The 14,980-nt window shown below is 37.8% G+C and overlaps 4 protein-coding genes across 6 annotated transcripts; 1 reads left to right on the top strand and 3 right to left on the bottom strand.

Moving 5' to 3' along the window:
• Window positions 1-100: 100 nt before the first annotated feature.
• On the bottom strand, window positions 101-918 carry LOC103859189. Its single transcript, XM_009136690.3, has one exon. The coding sequence runs from the start codon at window positions 585-587 to the stop codon at window positions 207-209; it is 381 nt and encodes a 126-aa protein (XP_009134938.1). The 5' UTR covers window positions 588-918; the 3' UTR covers window positions 101-206.
• Window positions 919-2,115: 1,197 nt separating this feature from the next.
• On the top strand, window positions 2,116-7,541 carry LOC103859188 (putative E3 ubiquitin-protein ligase LIN-1). 3 transcript variants are annotated; one of them, XM_033287023.1, is made up of 15 exons: window positions 2,116-3,074; window positions 3,153-3,219; window positions 3,295-4,508; window positions 4,568-4,709; window positions 4,788-5,033; window positions 5,106-5,400; window positions 5,474-5,592; window positions 5,739-5,864; window positions 5,949-6,083; window positions 6,167-6,289; window positions 6,384-6,494; window positions 6,579-6,725; window positions 6,801-6,926; window positions 7,098-7,214; window positions 7,294-7,541. In XM_033287023.1, exons 1-15 carry the CDS (start codon window positions 2,401-2,403, stop codon window positions 7,309-7,311), a joined length of 3,660 nt encoding a protein of 1,219 aa, XP_033142914.1. In that variant the 5' UTR covers window positions 2,116-2,400; the 3' UTR covers window positions 7,312-7,541. The 3 variants fall into 3 exon arrangements, with proteins under 3 accessions (XP_033142914.1, XP_009134935.1, XP_033142915.1); XM_009136687.3 differs by having other exon boundaries at window positions 3,286-4,508; XM_033287024.1 differs by lacking the exons at window positions 6,801-6,926; window positions 7,098-7,214; window positions 7,294-7,541 and having other exon boundaries at window positions 3,286-4,508; window positions 6,560-6,725.
• Window positions 7,542-7,682: 141 nt separating this feature from the next.
• On the bottom strand, window positions 7,683-10,103 carry LOC103859187. Its single transcript, XM_009136686.3, has one exon. The coding sequence runs from the start codon at window positions 9,700-9,702 to the stop codon at window positions 8,830-8,832; it is 873 nt and encodes a 290-aa protein (XP_009134934.1). The 5' UTR covers window positions 9,703-10,103; the 3' UTR covers window positions 7,683-8,829.
• A 254-nt stretch (window positions 10,104-10,357) lies between these two features.
• Window positions 10,358-14,972, bottom strand: LOC103859186 (glyoxysomal fatty acid beta-oxidation multifunctional protein MFP-a). The gene is made up of 18 exons (XM_009136685.2): window positions 14,715-14,972; window positions 14,305-14,376; window positions 14,158-14,223; window positions 14,013-14,069; window positions 13,853-13,920; window positions 13,670-13,751; window positions 13,422-13,477; window positions 13,037-13,339; window positions 12,850-12,936; window positions 12,526-12,700; window positions 12,329-12,450; window positions 12,071-12,234; window positions 11,707-11,961; window positions 11,506-11,627; window positions 11,306-11,427; window positions 11,058-11,206; window positions 10,835-10,973; window positions 10,358-10,675 (listed from the first exon to the last, which is right to left on the bottom strand). Exons 1-18 carry the CDS (start codon window positions 14,815-14,817, stop codon window positions 10,640-10,642), a joined length of 2,178 nt encoding a protein of 725 aa, XP_009134933.2. The 5' UTR covers window positions 14,818-14,972; the 3' UTR covers window positions 10,358-10,639.
• Between the last annotated feature and the right edge of the window lie 8 nt (window positions 14,973-14,980).

The following is a 14,980-nucleotide window of genomic DNA, read 5'->3' as shown; positions in this document are numbered from 1 at the left end:
CAAACATGAAAAATTTTCGGCATAAGTCACATGACTCGCGTGCGTAACTACATACATCAAACCGCTGTATAGTTGACTTCAACCGTTAAATAAATCAAAATAAAATAAAAAAGATAGAAAAATCGAATAAAATATATTAATCCATTAATTGTTTTCGAAACAAAATAAATAAATAAAAACTACAGATCTGATGATACGACGTCGCATCAGTCGTCGGAATCATCACCTCCACCAAAGATGGAGAAGCGGTTGTAAAGCAAGAACAAGATCAGGACTAGGAACAGCGCGACGCCGACAGGAGATCCGCTAACCCGGTGAATAGACTCGGGCTCTCCGGTGGAGAAAATGGCCGACACGAATGAACCGCGCTCCGACGAGAGGAACTGTATAGTGAGGAGGAGCACGATGGGGAGTAACAGAAGTCCCACCGGACTAAGAAGCTCAGCGATCCCTTCGGTGATGGCTTCGCCGCCGTCTCCGAGGAAGAACGGAACGAACACTACCAATGCGACAACGACGGCGAGTATGATACCGTGCGGCGTAGATCCGCCACCACCGCCTATAACGCCTTGACGATCTTGATACATTGTTCGATGAGTGTGTGTGTGAGACTGTCTTTTTCTCTTTTTTTTTTCTCTTTTTTTCTCTTTTTTTGGTTACAGTTGGAATATGTAATGGAAGCGAAGCGAGGGACGCGTTTGTCTTTTTGTAAAGTTCAAATTATTTTCGTCTTTTGCGTTTTGAAAATTACTTCGAAACTCGTGGGACGTTTCCTTTCAAACGTTGTTTACGATAATATTACTCGATTAACAGAATTACAGAACTACTTTAATTAGCAGAAAATTAAAGTATGTCAGGATCTTTAATGTTTTAGTGGGATTCATGTACATTTACCGACCATAAAGCACCATAAGTAGATCATAAAATTTGTAAGAGTATGGCCCACGACTAATGGGCTCTATGTTGTTTCCTCGGCCCCTGAGTTCAATCATGTGTGATGGCCAGTATGTTATTTTTGGTATATTCTAAAAGATTTGTTTATTGATCTTATACTAGTGCATTGACCTCACTCACAAATTATTCAACTACACCTCGAACATGCCTAACTATAGATTTTTCTTTAGATATGTGATCGGAATAAGTATAATTTAGTGACATAGATCAATTATTTTAACATTTTCCAAGTATATGAGAAATCGAGAAGTTATAATAACAACAATATATGACTCTAATTAGTTGGTCAGTATTATTAACTTTTTTTCTATTTGGTGTTGTGAGAAATCTCTTTCTTGAAATGAGATTGATGAGTTACCTATTTAATTTGAAATGACACTAGTACATGACAAATAACTTTACCAAAGAAAATTCATGTACATGACAAATAACTTTACCGAGGTCTATCTGCAAGTCTTTACTTGTCACCTATCTAACAATCCAACTGAAATGATTATAGTTTTAGATTGAAGAGTAAACCCACTCCCCACTGAATCATTGATCACTATTTAAACAACACACAAAGGACATAGAAAATCAAAAACCATTGTTTTGCATTGCATAATGAGAAGGAGATGAGCTCTTGGCCATTCTTATTTTATTTGTACCTTAGCTTCTTCTATTTTCATCATAGCTTACCGTTCCCCGTGACAGACAATCCTCAAGCTTACTTCTTTTTCATGGGGCCCAACTTTTTTCTTCAACCAATTTATCATATTCTTTTTTATAACCTCAAAGGCCAAATCCAACTAAGATACAAAATGGGTTTTTGACACAATCATCAAATTTAGCATAGGTATAATATGTAAATATACTCGAGTTTAAACATAAAGTAAGAAAAAAGTATAACACCTTGTTTTGTCATTGTCTCTCACAAACCTTACGGTCCAAGTTGTGAAAGAGTTGATAAGTGATCTTGTGGGTGTTATCTAATCATTTATCCAAGTTAGGTCATAGTCCCACATGCACCTATGTAAAGTTTAAACAAATGGTAAAAAGATAAGACTCATTGATGGTCATTATAAGTATGCACAATGTGGTTGAAATAAATATTTCTAATCTTAATAATCTCACCAACCGTCCTCTTCCACTACTTAATACAAATCATAGCCTCCGTTACAATATTTTTAAGGCTGAAACTATTTTCCTAATGCTCTTTCTCTTAGGTTTCCTCAGACACACGCAACACTTTTGACTTTTTTTTACTATGTATCCTTTTGACAGCAAAAGAATACAAACTAGGACCAATCGTTTTCATTCTTTCTTGGAGTTTGGCTTGTTCCTTCACGAGACTACATTGTTCTTACACCTCTATGCTCTCTCTAGTCTCTCTCTCACACTTCATTTCTTCTCTCATCTTATCCCCATAAAACCATCTAAGACTTGTGTGCAACAGTGTATAAGAAAATGGCTTCTCCTCCAAATCTTATCTCCTGTAACGAGAGTTCTGATCTTGAATCCATTCAGGAGACTGTAGTTTCCATCAACGACTACATTCTCAGCGTTGTATCAAACCCTGAAGTATGGTTCTCTCTTAAGCAGCAATGCATTAGCATGTTAAGCATTGAAGAGGAGAATACTCTCTTTGAATTCTCCTCTGAACACTCTGCTCTCTCGAATCTCTATTGGGGAATCGAAAGCATCGAAGCTTCTTTACAGCCCGAAAGCTCAGAAGAGAAGATGTCTCGCCTCAGAAACTCAGAGAGGATGCTTCAAATGCCTGCGTTGCTTGAGGAACAAGGAACTACCACTTCAGGTGTTCCCAACTCAACCTTGGTTGCTTTCTCTTACTTCTACCTCTCCATTGTAAGCTGTATCCAAGGTGATTCCCTGCAGACAACTTTGCATTTTCTCCAGTCAGTTTTGGTCTCACCTGATGTCCTGAGAAACGAGATTGCCCCTGAGCTCTGCCAGTGCCTTTTCTTCACTCCTGGTGTGTCTAAGTCAGATGAAGAGATCAGAGAGACTGCAAGGAAGTATAAATATAGAGCAACTTATTACCAGGTTATATCATATGGAAAGAGTCATCAACGGCCTAGTGAATGTACAGAGAAACAACTTCAAAGGCCAAATAAATATAGGTATGGATTCTAAGCTTATAACCAAACACACATAGTCAGTAAGTATATACAATGTTTCTAACATATAGACATGAACAGGCCAGAGGTATCTACAGCTAATGGACATTCATTTGCAGAGAAGCTAGAGTTATCTGAAACCTGTGAGGTATCTTTATTAATGACCATAACATTTTCTTGTAACATTAAAACTTTTTTTAACTTCTTGTTGAAGTCATTGCAGTACCAGAACCTCCAGAGTGTTGATATGCAAGAGGATGAGCTTAATGACATGTTTAACAAACTCAAAGCATCAAGGCCATGTTTGGATTTGAACCTGCATGAAGATTACAATCCAGAGCTTGGAAAAAACACAAGAGTCATGAGCCTCAATGACTTCTTGAATGACTCTCAGACAAGCAAATCATATAATGAAGAGACAATAGCCAAGAGATCCCACAGTTTAATCGGTCATTTTAACCGTTCCATCTTTGACATTCAGGCTCAGCAAGCATATAAAACCAGGAGTGCACACATAGAAGATGTCTCCTCTTTGAGGCAACTGGAGTTAGAAGAAGATCCAGCCTATGGTTCCATTACTTTTGAAGGAATGAGGAGGAATCTGCAAACCATAAGACTAGGAGATGGAGTTCAGACGCATTCAAGAAGAGCTAGGAGGATGAGTTTATGGGAGAATCTTCAGAGCTTTATAAAGGAAGTGCTAGGGAACGATGATGAGAAGTATCTCTCAGAGGTTACAATGATCTATCAAATGCTGAACGGTAAACAAGGAGTCAAGTATAGCATGCTCAAGGATGTGATTCTAGATCAGCTTCTTATGGCCATTTCAAGCTCTGAGGAGAAAACTGTGATAAAGGCTTCAATGACTGCACTCACCAAGATCATATCAGTCAATAGAACAGCTATAGAGGAGGTCAAGAGGAAGGGTTTGAATCTAAGCCATTTAGCAAACGCCCTGAAACAAAATGTGCAAGAAGCAGCTATTCTCATCTACCTTATAAAGCCATCTCCAACAGAGATAAAAAGGCTTGAGCTGTTACCAGCTCTTGTGGATGTTGTTGCATCAACTTCTTCTTCTTCTTGTTCTTACACGTTTAGACCTTCACCTCCTCTCTTGACACCTCCTGCAGCATCACTGATGATAATTGAAGTGCTTATCACTGCTTTTGATCATGCCACAAACACAATGCACTTGGCTGAGATAAGCTCTCCTTCTGTTCTTGGTGGACTTCTTGATGTTGCAAAAAGTGGAAACTCAGGGGAGTTCATCTCCTTGGCCAGAGTTTTAGTCAAATGCATGGAGTTTGATGGAGTTAACAGGAAGTATATCTATCAGCATACCCGAGTGGCTCCTTTTGCGCATCTATTGCAGAGCAATGACAGAGAAGAAATCCTCGTTGCTCTTCAGTTTCTTCATGAGGTTCTGAAGATACCAAGGTATATTCTCAACAAGCAAACTTTTATTTTTACACTATATAACATACTTGTACTTTCAGGTCATCAGCAATTAAGATACTGCAGCAGATAAAGAAAGAAGGAAGTTTTGACATTCAGGATACACTGCTGCAGTGTATTAAACAGTTGCAGGGAGATCACAGACTCTTTGCAGCAGATATATTGCTTCAACTGAATGTTCTGGTTAGTTCTAAACATTCAAAGCCATGTCTTGTTTATTAGATTCCTAAAGAAATAAGTTTTTATGGTAATTCTCAACAGGAGTCCCCTCCTGAGAGCAAAAGGTTCAGAAATGAGGCCACAAGAGCTCTCCTTGAAGCAGTTACAGATAGTGAATGCTCAAATATGCAGATTTTATCTACATTGATTCTTTCGAACATCGGTGGAACTTATTCATGGAAAGGAGAACCATACACTGCTGCTTGGCTGATGAAAAGAGGTGGTCTAAGTTCAATGTCACACATGAATATGATAAGAAACATAAACTGGTCAGATGAATGCTTGCAGGTATTATTTTTTAAATTTAACAGTAACTAACAAGCCAAGCCAAAAAATACTAAAATTCAAAAGTTTTTGCAGGATACAGGAATAGATGGATGGTGCTGTAAGATAGCAAGAAGAATCATTGAGACAGGAAAAGCCACGTTTTGCGGTTTACAAGAAGGTTTAAAGAGCAAAAACAAGAGTGTAGCAAAGGCATGTCTTATAGCCATTGCATGGCTCAGTATAGAGATTTCAAAAGGTCCAAATAGTTTAAAATATTCAGCATGTGAAGTCTTACTTGAAGAGATAGCACAGTTTTTACACCCTGGTTTGGAGCTTGAAGTGAGACTTCTTGCTTGTATATGCATCTACAATTTTAGCTCTGGCAAAGGTGAACATGAAAAGTTTATATGTGACAATTTATAAGTTCTTAAGTTTTATACTAAAGTTCATTGTGCATTCAGGGATCCACAAACTAATCAATTTCTCGGAAGGAGTTAGGGAGTCTTTAAGACGTCTTTCAAATGTGACTTGGATGGCAGATGAATTGCATAAAGCAACATATTATCTATTCAGCAAATCAGTAAGTCTTCTTCAACTTATTACAATCTCTAACCATCATTGAAACCACAAGTTAAAGCTATACATAAGTATAATAGAATGATTATACTAAAGTTTTAGATGTCAGGTTTTAGAGCTGGACTCATATTTTCAGATCATTTTTTATAGGACCAGAGGATATCTTGTGTTCATACACAAACCATAGAGATGCATCAATCTGGCAGTGGAGCTGTAACAGCCCTCATCTACCATAAAGGCTTTCTCTTTAGTGGATACTCAGATGGTTCAGTCAAGGTATGTGTCATCTACTTTAATAAAAAAGTCTATAGAAAGAGAAATGTTTAAAGAAAGCTTACTAAGAGCATGCAATATTACCAGGTGTGGAATGTAGATGAGAAATTATCAACAACGCTTCTATGGAACATCAAGGAGCACAAAAGCGCTGTAACATGCTTTTCAGTTTCTGAAACAGGAGAGAGCGTCTTAAGTGGATCTGCTGATAAAACTATCAGGGTATGACAATGATTCAGCTCACTGTCTTCTTCCAGGTTTCTTCTTTTTCATGTGAGATGTATGTTTTATCTTCTCTTATATAGATATGGCAGATAGTTAAAGGAAAGCTAGAATGTGTTGAAGTCATAAAAACAAAGGAATCAATAAGGAAACTGGAAGCATTAGGAAATATGATCTTTGTCATAACCAAGGGTCACAAGATGAAGGTAGATATATCTCTCATTATTACATGATAATATCAGATAATAATCACCAGCTCCAACTTAAACACTCAAAGGATGCTATAATAACTTTCTACAGATGCTTGATTCATCAAGAACATCTCAAAGTATCTTCAAAGGTAAAAGTGTGAAGAGTATGGTAGCATCCCAAGGAAAGATGTACATAGGATGCATAGATTCAAGCATACAGGTACATATGGCCTTTTATATTTCTTGCCTTTCATTCAAATGATACTGGATTCATAAGAAACAAAGTTATAACATGGCTGTTTAGGAATTGATCCTTGCAAATAAACGGGAGAAAGAGATCAGAGCACCAACGAGGAGCTGGAGGATTCAAAACAAGCCCATCAGCTCAGTGGTTGTGTACAAAGACATGTTATATAGCTCAAGCACCCATGTTGAGATGTCCAATATCAAGGTAAAATCTATAATATTAGAACTTGTCGTAATGGGATTAATTAAAGAAAGTGACTTAAAACAATATGGCTTACAGGACTTGAGAAGGAGTTATGAGCCCCAAATGTCAATATCAGCTGAAAAGGGGTCCAATATAGTAGCCATGGGTGTTGTTGAAGACTTCATCTACTTGAATCGAAGTTCATCCACAAGCACTATTCAGGTATATATGGTTGTATATCCCTTGCCTTTCATTAAAATGATACTGGATTCATAAGAAACAAAGTTATAACATAATGTTATCTTAATTATGCATATATCTTAATTATACATGTGGGATCATCACAATTTGTACTAATATTAAATTATGTCCATACCGTTATTGGAAAATAAGATTTGGTTGAGAAGGACACAACAGAAAGTGGGAAGGTTATCAGCAGGAAGCAAGATAACAAGCCTCTTTACTGGTAATGACATTGTTTTTTGCGGTACAGAAGCTGGAGTAATCAAGGTAAACAATAAACACATAACAGTTTTCAGATGGTTAATCTTATAGAACCAATACTAACTTCTGACGATAAAAAAAACAGGGATGGGTTCCGTTATAGCACAAAAGACAAGGATACGAGGTAGACATTACATTTTCAACAATCAGCTCAAAGTTATGAGTAAATAGGTACACAGCTATAAAATAGTGTGAAATGAATAAGCTTATTGTGATATTTGTAAATGTATTACATATATGTAAGATTGTAGTTGAGTCATCCATTTCACTTATGTGTAGATAGATGTTGACTTTTAAAGTATTTATGATCTTGAATTGAATATATATCAGTACCTTACATCAATCATGCTTGCTCTATTCAACGTATGCAATGTTAAGAAGTTACGTGATAGTTAGAAAATCAAGTACTTGCATCAGAATCTAATAATTCCTCAATTTCAAAACAAAAGACACACTTGGCTGAAAAGAAAAAAAGAAAGAATCATTTCTACACACTACTACACTGCGTTCGCTGATACTAAGTCCACGCCTAACATTTTTACTTTCTAGTAACAAAAGAAAAAACAACTCTAAGATAACAGTTACATTGTGAAATGAAATGGGTCCCTACTACATTTTGACGTAAAAGATGCTCGGTAAATATTTCACAACGGAAAATTGATCGCATTCAGATGATCACGTAAGATATATATGTGTATAGGGTTAAATCAGAAGGCAGCCTTTTTCTCTCTTCTGTCTCTTTGCAGAATTGACAGTCTTTATTTTCTTCTCAGGGACCCCTCTTGATATCCTTGTCTCAACCATCTCTTCCACATATTATATCATCTGAATTTATTAATATTATCATAACACTGCTGTTATGTCTGAAAAAAAAAACACATTAATTATGAATGTGAATGTGTTAATGTAATCATAGAGGGTCTATCATAACATGATTTTTTTTGTTTATATTCCTAATAGTTATGTGATGTCTTGATCGAGTAGACATTCCAGTGTTTCCCCCCTCTGTTACAAACTTGTGGTTTTGGTCGGACAGCAAACTCAATATGTTGGCTTGCATTTATTGTGGTGTTACCTACAGATTAGCTGGTAGGTGATCTAACCAAATTGATCTTGATGATAATGATGATAATAGTTTTGAGATGTTGACTTCTTGTTGTTGCATGTGCAAAGGCATGTGCATTCGGATTCCACTCATTTAATACTTAAAACCCTAAGTTCTGTTGACTGCTTTTTTCAAGTGGAATTTGTTAGTATGTATAATAGTACTACTACTATAAGTAACAGCACATCTGGTTTAAGTGGCACCACAAGAGAAATAGTTTTGATAAATAATAATAAGCCATTAATAAGAAAATAATCATAAAAACAATATAAGACAAAGCAGCAAGTATCATAAGCTCATTCTCCTAAAGGTTTCAAGCTTTTATGATGAATCGATGATGATGATCAACAACATTCGCCAATAGGCTAAACATAGAAATGAAAAAGGATAAATAGGGTAACATTACATAAATAGTTGTACTCAAAAGATCAAACCAATGATTAAAGAACAGGCTAACTAATAAACACATGAATGAAATATAATCCAGAGATTAGAAGTACTTATAATGTATCTCTTTTAGCTTTTCATAGTAACCAACGAAGGAATTGAGTCCAAGTTTGGAGCTGTGTTTTTGTGACCAGCTTTATGAGTAGTCTTGGCTCTCATTGGACTTGCCCATCCCCATGCGCTTCTATTCGCCATCTTATGTTGATGATGATGATTAACTGTTGATGATGATGGTGTCATGATCATAAACCCTCCAAAGATACCACCACATTTCACCATTTCACTCATCGCTTCATCAGCTTTATCACCACCATTACTAGTGACCTTTGTGTGTTCTCTCTGAGACTCAATCCTTCTCAAGGCACAATCTCCTAACCCACTTGAGAAGCTTCTGTTTCCACACCCGACAGATCTTGATCTCAACACCTTCCTCCCAAAAGATGATCCTCCACCACCACTACCAAAAATGTTTGTTGGCGTTTCTACAACAACTTTGTTACTAAGGCTCTCATCTTTTTCCTCAACTATCACATCAATGCCTCCACCAATGACCTGATCCGATGTTGTCTCTGTTGTCTGGTGCTTCTCGTTATCGATCTGGTTTCTTGGTCTCGAAGAATGGTGGACTTTTTTGGTGGTGGTTTGGTGTTTGGAAGAGTATAGATGAAGAAAGGACCAGAACCCACTTCGTTTCCTCTGGCTGAAACTCTCACCGTAAGAAGCGGCCATTGATTTGCTTCTCTTGTAGATAAGATTAGCCGAAGAAGACGAAGAGGAGGAAGAAGAAGGGTGGTTAGGTTTAGAGAGAGGGAAAGAGGAAGTGACGAGCTTACCAAGTTTGTCTTGGAGACACAATGCACATATCCCACCAAGGTTCTTTGTGTAAGGATGTGTTAAGCATTGCATCCCTTCTCCCATGTCATGATCTTTGAGATTCACCATTACAGAAAAGATTTAAAACAAGGAACCAGAAACTAGCAAAACCAAAAACCGTTGAGTCCTCTCTCTCTAGTTTCTCTGTAATGAAGCAGAGTTTGTAGGGAAAGAGAAAGCGTTGAGTTCCTTAGTGCACGTGAGGGTTCTGTTAATCATGTTGGACGTCGACTTGCCTCATAATTGAGGTTTAAAGATCAACTGGTTACTTAATTAATTTCAAGCCATCAATAAAACTGATGGTTGACAACAAGGAAAAATACATTTACTATGCATATGCCCTAGTTGTTTCCCATGTTAGTCCCACACCCCATGTTAGTGTATTAACTATTACTTATCTTTTAGTTTTGTTAATTAAGAAATTCACCGGCTTCTGTTTGATAGAGGCCAACCAATCAAACAAAATTATTTATTGTTCATGACCTCTCCATTGTATTTAACAAAGTTGTATAAAATAACAAGTATGTGTTGATAATTGGTACAACCTTCTAATATCCATTTTTAATTGGTTTTTAAGGGGGTTAAAATCAATACGAAGATGTGTTAGAACTTAGAATTAAGATCATGTAATCATCCAGATCATGTAATCATATTCTCTAATCATCCAGATCAAGTAACTAAATTTATTTTAACTTTCCTATAGTAGAATTAAGAAAGATTTAAGAGTCCAGGAATTATCAATAAATCATAGAACTTATTCCATAGAACTTTATAGCAAATGTATCTGACGGCTTTATATGACAAAGCATCATGCATAACATAACCATATCTTATTGCTACTAGAACTTACTTTCTACTTTCTCCCAGATTCATCTGTCTGAGATGAGACTTTATTTTAAAAGCTCCCGGAGGCCAAAGATCCCAACGTTTTGGCAAGTAAATGTGGACATAAAAGAAACACAGTAGATGCAGCAACAAAGTAAAGTTTCCCGTTGAAACGCTGCCCTTACAACCGTGATCTGGATTGTTCCAAAGGAGCGCTCTGCAACACAGATGTAGGAATAATCAATAATCTGAGTTGCAACTGAGCAAAGCTAAACTGGACATGTTTAGTCTTGTGAACAGAGGAAGAATCATGTTCTTAATGGCAATCCTAAGAAGAATAAAAAATAATCTGCTTCATAAACAAGTGAATACTCACCAGAGGAGCTCCTTTGGATCCCCTTTCAGCCAAGAAAGCACAAGGCTTGAAGAATTCACCATAAGCCTTCGACCACTCCTCTAGCTTTGAGTAAATGTATTTCGATCCAATGGAATCAGCCCAGAACATGATTCCTCCTCTGTTCACAAGACATATTTAGATTAAATCAACAATGAACAAAAGGAGAATTTGACAAAAGATTTTGTTTGATGACAACAATGACCTGTAAGGTGGAAAACCCATTCCAAATATGCCAGCAATGTCAAGGTCTGCTGCTTTGACAGCAATTCCTTCCGCAAAGACTCTACACGCCTCGTTCACTACTGGGAAGAACGTCATTTCAATAATTTCCTTCTCCGACAGTTTCTCCAGCTGCAGGCCACAGCAACCAGTCATAGTCAGAAAAAACAGTGAGATCCTCTCAAATGCAAAGTGGAGATCTCTACTTGATTATTGGACAGAGAGAGATACCTTCGGGTCAGGCTTTGCTCCTGATACGCCCCTTGCCTTGTCTATATATTTCTTTATTTCAGGGTCAGGTTTAGCCTTGCGCCTATCATCATAAAGATAGAAACCTTTACGAGTGGCTTCACCTGAAATCACGAACGTTCACGAGATTTAGAACAATGTTAAATCAATAGAACATTATTGAGCTGTCCTCTCTGGTATACCAGCTCTCTTGTCCTCTTGCATGAGTGGGATAATCATTGATTTGTATGTCCGTTCAGGGAAGTTCTCAATGAATTGTGTTGCGGTTGCAATCGCCACACCGAATCCAACCAGGTCGCACAATCTACTCGTCCATATAGGTAACGAAGGTACAGTTAAAAACAATGTATGAGGTTTACATGGATCTTTACAATGCGATATACCTGAAGGGACCCATTGGCATTCCAAACTTGCTGACTGCTTTGTCGATTAGATATGGATCTGTTCCATGCTCAACAAGGAACATAGCTGCCTGTGTGTATGGGAAGAACATCCTATTAACTGCGAACCCCGTGCAGTTTCCAACCACGACTGGTGTTTTCCTAATCTTCTTCCCAACATCTAACAGGTCAACAATTACTTGGGCAGAGGTATGATTGGTCCGAACTATTTCAAGTAGTGGCATGACATGCGCTGGACTGCATCAGGAAAATGAATAAACATGATTCATGTAGAGCGAGCAAAACCACTACAAGCGTAAGACTTTCACTGAGAAATTAATCAAAACTGCAGAAGATAAGTAATCACCTGAAGAAATGTGCTCCGATAATCCGATCCTGGGACTTGGTCCGCTCCCCAATTTTGTTCAAATCAATGGTAGATGTGTTGCTAGCAAGGATACAATGTTGAGGACAGTACTTCTCGAGATCAGCAAAAATTTGCTGCTTCAGAGATATATTCTCAATGACAGCCTGTTCAAGCCACCAAAAAGACATCAAGCAAAGTAAATTCACTTAGCAACTATACAGGATAAAAAAAACTCAGCCTCATTATGCCAATTATTACCTCGATGACCATGTCCACATCCCTAAAGCTTTCATAGTCAAGAGAACCCTTGAGGAGAGACATGGTTTTCTCAAACTTTTCCTTCGACATCTTTCCTTTCTTTACACGACTCTGAAGATTAGCTGATTAAATCAACGAAACTAGTCAGAAATTGCAATTCGTTGGTACATTTCATAGATATTCAAATCCATCCCCACCTTTGACCCTGCCAATTCCAGCCTCCAAGAACTTCTCATTAACCTCCTTGAGAATCACTGAATAGTTACTGAGGATCAATGCAGTGGCTATTCCAGATCCCATTAACCCGCCTCCAATTATGGCTACCTTATTAATCTTCCTTGGCACCAACCCACGATCAGTAACTCCAGGAACCTATCCATAATATAGATAGGAAGGAATAAGAAATAGAGGGGAAGCTTTCATGCTAATAGTTAAGATCTTGTAAGAACAAAAAAAAAAAGAAACCAGATGTTTAGTGGTACATAAGTCTAAATGACATGACTGCATAAACACTAGCATACCTTTGTAGTTCCTCGCTGAGAAAAGAAGACATGGATCAGTCCTTTGGTAGTATCCAGGTTTATCACTTCTGAGCCGACTTGAGCCTCCTATAAGTGACAATGTAACGGATATTTGTTAAGGGTCACTACACTCTCAGGGGAAACGATAAAGAACACATAACGCAGTAACAACAAGAGAATAATATACCTTTTCTAAACCAGCCCTTGAACCAGAAACAATACCAACTTCAACAGCCTCAAGGCACATTAAGGGGTGTTTCATGTTGGGGGCTTGCCTGCGCGTCTGATCCTTGGCGAATTTCAGTATCTCCCTTGCCTCTCCAAGAGGAGGTAACTTATCAGTCTTTAAAACACTAGAAACCCATGGTTTTCTCCTCTCGGCAATGTCAAGGGCCCAGCGACGAGCAGCGTTTAGTAACTCCGCAGGTGGCACGACAGCATCAATAAGACCCAATGAATGACCTTCCTCTGCTTTAACCGGCTTAGATGTCTACACGTTTCAACAAAAGAAACGATGTTACATTTGAACCAAAGTAGACTAACCATAACATAAGAATAAGGCACTAACGTACCAAAATCATCTCAAGGGCTTTTGTGAGACCAACAAGACGTGGAAGACGCTGTGTTCCTGCAACAATCCAAAGGAGTATAATCAGGAAAGTAAAAAAAAAAAAACAAAAGTTGCTTGATTCATTCAACACAAACATGATCAAAATATATGATTCTCCATAGGATTCAAAGATTATGGCTCATATACGATCAAAAATCTGCTGACAGGCAAACATTAAGGAATTGATAACCAACAAAATTGATAATGTACCTCCAAACCCAGGAATAACACCGAGTTGAAGCTCGGGCAGACCTAACTGTGCACCAGGAGCTGATATCCTAGCATGGCAAGCCTGGGAAAAAAATTATACAACTCTATCAACATCCACCTAATAAAAAATTGCTCGGCAGTTTCGAGAGGATATATATAGGGAAGGTAGTATGGAAACGTTACCATGGAAAGCTCTAACCCTCCTCCTAAGGCAAGCCCATCAATAGCAGCTACAGACGGTTTCTTTGCAGCTGAAATACACAAAAAAAAATCGAACCCTCAGAAAAACATAACCAGAACCATTGCATGAACCAAACTTAAGCCGGTAAGTTAGAAAAAGAACCTTCAAGCAAATCGGTTAGGATATCAATCGATATGTATCCAACCTTTGGCTCTTTCACTGAGATAAACCAAAATATACATTACTACAAACATCAATACATAACCCCAATGCAATCAACAAAGATACCAAGACACTGAAAACATACTCGTCCCTTTCTGAATTTCACCAAATCCAGATATATCAAATCCCCCAGAGAACTTCCCCTTAGCACCTACAGTAATTAAACACACAAAAGTTTGCATAAACGTTCTATTTTCTCGTCTTGTGAGAGAATGATTATCCAGAAACATACCTGTAACAACAATAGCTTTAACATCGTTCCTGCTCAAGGCCTCCTCGTAATTACTCTTGAGACTGTATAGCACTGTACACAAAAACAGAGTATCACTATCACAGGCTTGTGAAAAGTTTGTTATGTGATGTAACTGAATCAGTTACATTTACACACTTATATTATATGAGAGTGTGTGATCGGTACGAAACATAACCGAATATTAATAGACTCGGTTTACACTAAACCGGACTATACATGATTCAGATTCACATGATAAGAATCAAACGCTGAGATTGATCAGATTCACAAAACAGAGTATCAAACAAAGGTTACCCCCAATTTCACATGATTCAGATTCACAAGATGAGAATCAAAAGCTGAGATTGACCTAGAGATTCCAGATCAAATCTGAGGAGGAGGAAGAGTACCGTCGAATGATAGCGAATTGACGGGAGGATTGACGAGAGTTATGACGGCGACGCCATCGGCGCCAACTTCCATCGTCGTCGTCCCTTTCGTTCGTGAAGCCATTTGATCTCTTCTTCGGTGAGATTGCGGAGCTCAGAATTTAAGGAGAGGCGTGAAAGTTAAAACGATATAAATAGAAAGATGACGTGTGATAATTGGCACACTCCTCAACGTAACGGTGGGTGGATTTGATAATGTTTTCGATAATTTGGTTTCTTTTATATAC

Source organism: Brassica rapa, chromosome A03 (genome assembly GCF_000309985.2).
Source record: "Brassica rapa cultivar Chiifu-401-42 chromosome A03, CAAS_Brap_v3.01, whole genome shotgun sequence".
Taxonomy (NCBI): Eukaryota; Viridiplantae; Streptophyta; class Magnoliopsida; order Brassicales; family Brassicaceae; genus Brassica; species Brassica rapa.
Note: the sequence above shows the minus strand (reverse complement) of the source record. Positions and strands in the feature narration are given on the sequence as shown.